At 51.6% G+C, this 4,136-nt stretch overlaps 1 protein-coding gene across 4 annotated transcripts in view; it reads right to left on the reverse strand.

The window, feature by feature from the left end:
* The window catches only part of ctc1 (CST telomere replication complex component 1), a 9,630-nt gene extending 5,782 nt beyond the window's left edge, over positions 1–3,848 (reverse strand). For 3 of the 4 annotated variants that reach the window (XR_002665737.1, XM_022765701.1, XM_022765698.1), the window contains exons 1-9: positions 3,749–3,848; positions 3,334–3,556; positions 3,029–3,255; positions 2,706–2,835; positions 2,326–2,637; positions 2,104–2,226; positions 1,690–1,919; positions 653–800; positions 1–169 (exon numbers count right to left, since the gene is read on the reverse strand). The exon at positions 1–169 is cut by the window's left edge and continues 55 nt beyond it. Coding sequence is in view for 3 of the 4 variants with exons in the window: in XM_022765701.1 (XP_022621422.1) it covers positions 1–169; positions 653–800; positions 1,690–1,919; positions 2,104–2,226; positions 2,326–2,637; positions 2,706–2,835; positions 3,029–3,255; positions 3,334–3,556; positions 3,749–3,783 (1,597 nt within the window). In the remaining variant the exon portion in view is untranslated. The remainder of the gene's footprint in view (positions 170–652; positions 801–1,689; positions 1,920–2,103; positions 2,227–2,325; positions 2,638–2,705; positions 2,836–3,028; positions 3,256–3,333; positions 3,557–3,748) is intronic. The other variant, XM_022765699.1, reaches the window with a different exon arrangement.
* Positions 3,849–4,136: the final 288 nt, after the last annotated feature.

The raw sequence follows: 4,136 nt of genomic DNA on the forward strand, positions 1-4,136 counted from the left end.
GAGCTGTGTTGATCTCAGACCTGGACAGACCAGATCCACCAGGGGACAGCAGAGACCTCAGAGACACTGAAGACCAGCAGTCTGACTGTAGAGACTGACAGAGCTCTGAGACACTGATGGACTGAGGGACAGCAGGGTCCACACTGTACTGTAGAGACAGACAGAGACACTGTAGAGAATGAGACACTGTAGAGATAGACAGAGACACTGTAGAGACAGAGACACTGTAGAGACTGAGAGACAGACAGAGACACTGTAGAGACTGAGACACTGTAGAGATAGACAGAGACACTGTTGAGACTGAGACACTGTAGAGACAGAGACACTGTAGAGACAGAGAGAGACACTGTAGAGACAGAGACACTGTAGAGACTGAGACACTGTAGAGACAGAGACACTGTAGAGACAGAGAGAGACACTGTAGAGACAGAGACACTGTAGAGAAAGACAGAGACACTGTGGAGACAGACACTGTAGAGACAGACAGAGACACTGTAGAGACAGACAGAGACACTGTAGAGACAGAGACACTGTAGAGAAAGACAGTGACACTGTAGAGACTGAGATACACTGTAGAAACAGACAGAGACACTGTAGAGACAGAGACAAATGTCCTGTCATGTCCATAAAGCTAATTAAAGCGTGAGTCTACCTGAGTCAGGGGACAGGTGTGAGGCTCGTCCAACATCTCTGAGTAGATGTCTCTCCTTCCTCCTCGTCCTTGTCTCCACACAAAGTCTGTCAGCTTCCAGGACAAGACACACACACACTGCTGCTGCTTCAGCACACTGGGGAAAAGACTGAGGACAGAGACAGAGAGAAAGACAGACAGAGAGAGAGAGACAGTTAATGAGAGACAGACAGAGAGAGAGAGAGAGAGAGAGATACAGTTAATTAGAGACAGACAGAGAGAGAGAGAGAGAAAGACAGAGAGAGGGAGAGAGAGGGAGAGAGAGACAGCTAATGAGAGACAGACAGAGAGAGAGACAAAAACCAGTGGCAGACAAATAGGAAGTCGAATCAGACAGACAGGAAGTAGAATCAGGAAGCAGAATCAGTCAGTGTAAGGTTGTATTTGTTTTTGCATGTTGGTAACTTTGGTTTAAGGATGTTAAGAATGTGAACCTTGGGTAAGCTGCTGACCTTTGGGAGAGCAGGAAACCAACCAGTCCATTACACATCTGGGTTTTATGGTTATATTGTTGTTTAGGAGTTTATCTACATCCCGCAGAGATTTAGTGATGTACCCCTTTTCAGGAGGTAAGCAATAAAAGTGAAACACAGAGGTAAAGGTCTCGAGGTTAACAACTTGGTGTGTCCTACATCAGATCTGTCCTTCATGCACGAATGAACCAGCCAAACTGAAGTGTTGACTTGTTGGTCTGATTTGTACAATTTCATCTTTCGGTCACGAGAAATCATCTTTTCAGTCAGACAGGAAGTGGACTCAGACAAACAGGAGAGTTGACACCTAAAGGTCAGAGGTCAGCCGCTGGGTTTCTACCAGGATCAGAGACCTCAGGTGTTTTACAGACAGAGACACCTGGTTTATCAGGTGTGACATCGGAGTCTGTACTTCCTGCTCTCTGCCTGTAGAGGGTGGAGCTGCTGTTTCTCACTCAATGGTCAGACTCAGCTTTCAGTCCCTGGTCTTCGTCTCTGTGTAACATGTCAGGTGACTCTCCTCACCTGTGTGAGAGCCGTGAGCTCAGGTGACATGTCCACAGGTACTCGGACACACCCATGTTTTTCTCCAGCAGTAGACGTGGTAATGCTCCGTCACCCGGACAGGTGGAGGCGGGTGGAGACCCCCCCACCCTGCTGAAGCTGGTCACCCTGAGGCTGGAGCGAAGACAGGTGCAGAGCATGCTGGGAGGGAAGTCGGGACAGGGCCGGTACAGGAAGTGGACATGGTGGAGCTGCAGGACATCGAATCCAACTTTATTAACAACAGAGCATTTGACAGCAGTGACTCACCTGTTCTGACTCGACTGCTCTGACTCATCTGTTCTAGCTCACCTGTTCTGGCTCACCTGTTCTGACTAATCTGTTCTGGCTCAGCTTCTCTGACTCACCTGTTCTGACTCACCCGCTCTGACTCACCTGTACAGTGTCTCCTGCTCTCAGCTTCCTCTCCGGCCTAGGCTGATAGGCCAGGCACAGACCAACCATCCTGTCAATTACGTACAGCCCCGCCCCCTCACTCACCACCTCAGTCACTGTGCCCTATCAGAGGAGAGGGGCAGGGCTTACCACACAGGTAACACTGACACAAAAAGTGACGTTCAGACAGCCAATCAGAGCTCAGTGTCCTCTGAGTCTTACCTGATAACTGATGACTCGAGACCGTTTCATCTTCACACCTGACTGGACCACATCTCTTTCAGGCTCCGCCTCCTCAAAGTCTTCATGGTTACCGTGCGGCATCATAGTAGGGGGCATGTCTGCCCTGGATTCAGTGTGTGTGTCGTTCACAGGTGTGTGTGTGGGTGTGTAGTTTGTGTGTATTTCAGACTGGTCGGTCACACACAGGATGTTGTTTCCTCTCCAGCCTCGTAGGACACACACACGCAGCGCCGTCACACACACACTCTGACCAACACACACACACTGACGCCACCACAACTTGCTGCTGTCCTGCACACAGAGACACCACATCAGTGACCAGGGATGAGTCAGCTGTGAGACAGGAAGTGTCCTCATACCTTTACAAGGACAGGTATACTGTGTCTGTCCTCCGTCAGCCTGAAGCAGAAGAAGGTTGTTCCTAATACGACCAGCAGAGGGAACACTGAGCCCACCTGTCCAAAGACGGACACTCGCTGTCCCCTCACCCTGAGACAGAGACAGTCAGAGAGAGAGAGAGTCAGACAGAGAGAAAGATAGAGAGACAGACAGAGCGAGAAACAGACAGAGAGAGAGACAGACAGACAGAGACAGAGAGAGAGACAGGCAGACACAGAGAGAGTCAGACAGAGAGAGACAGACAGAAAGAGACAGAGACAGACAGAGACACAGACAGACTCACCTGTTGTGCAGTACACCTGCAGCCTCTCTGACTCCCACTGCTGTGATAGGCCCCGCCCCTCCCCCAGCAGCCAATCCCAGCTCAGGGCCGGGACACAGCAGCACAGGAGAACCAATCAGCTCCAACCAGCCTCCAGCCTCGTCCTGCCCCGAGGCATTGTGGGGGATGTAGTTCCAGTGAGGGAGGAAGACAGCATGGTTGAGCCACTGAGGCGAGGGAGACAGGCACTGCAGAGAGACAGACAGGTGTGTCCTCAGGTGACGGACTGATGCAGCAGAACAGGTGTCTGTTGACCTCACACTCACCTCACACCTGACACTCCTGCTGCTGTCCATCAGCCTCCACTCTCCGCCCTGCCCCTCTCTCAGGCAGCCAATCAGCAGCAGGTTGACCCGCCGCAGAGCCTTGCTACCTGGCAGAGAGGACTCCGCCTCCCTCGCCCACGCTCGCTGTTGATTGGTGCTCCAGGACAGGTGACTGACACAGGCCAGGTGCTGCCGAGAGACCAGCTCAGAGACAGACACTGGTCTGGAGACGGGGTCAGAGAGAGGTCAGAGGTCAGAGGTGTAAAATATCATGTGTTCTACCTGTGTCCAGGTACGCAGACAGAACACATGCAGGTCATCAGTTGGTCAGGTGATCAGGTGACTAGGACAGGATGGTGATCATGCGATCATCAGTCAGACAGACAGAGAGAGAGACGGTGACCTGTCGTCCTACCTGTAGCTCACAGGTAAAGTGTGTGTGAGCGTCATGTTCTCCTGCAGCGTCTTCACCACACACACACTCAGAGACACACACACATCAGAGCACACACCTCCACCTGCAACAACAGAAACATCGGTCCACATCTGGAATGTCCTCTGACCTGAGTGTGTGTGCCTTTGCACAACAACACCAGAAGCTGATTGGATAACTGACCTGTCAATAACTCGGCTGCGGCGTGAGGGGCGGGGCCAGTGAGCACCGGACACACCTGTTGTGTAATGAAGGTAAACATGTCCTTCAACCAGGAGGCCTCCTGCAGGAAGGAACGAATGATTCAGGAACGTCCGACAGCTCTGACCGTCATTAAACATACCATATCACCTAACACACCACGTCACTG

The sequence above is a fragment of the Seriola dumerili genome, unplaced genomic scaffold, assembly GCF_002260705.1.
Source record: "Seriola dumerili isolate Sdu_G_001 unplaced genomic scaffold, Sdu_1.0 BDQW01000731.1, whole genome shotgun sequence".
Taxonomy (NCBI): Eukaryota; Metazoa; Chordata; class Actinopteri; order Carangiformes; family Carangidae; genus Seriola; species Seriola dumerili.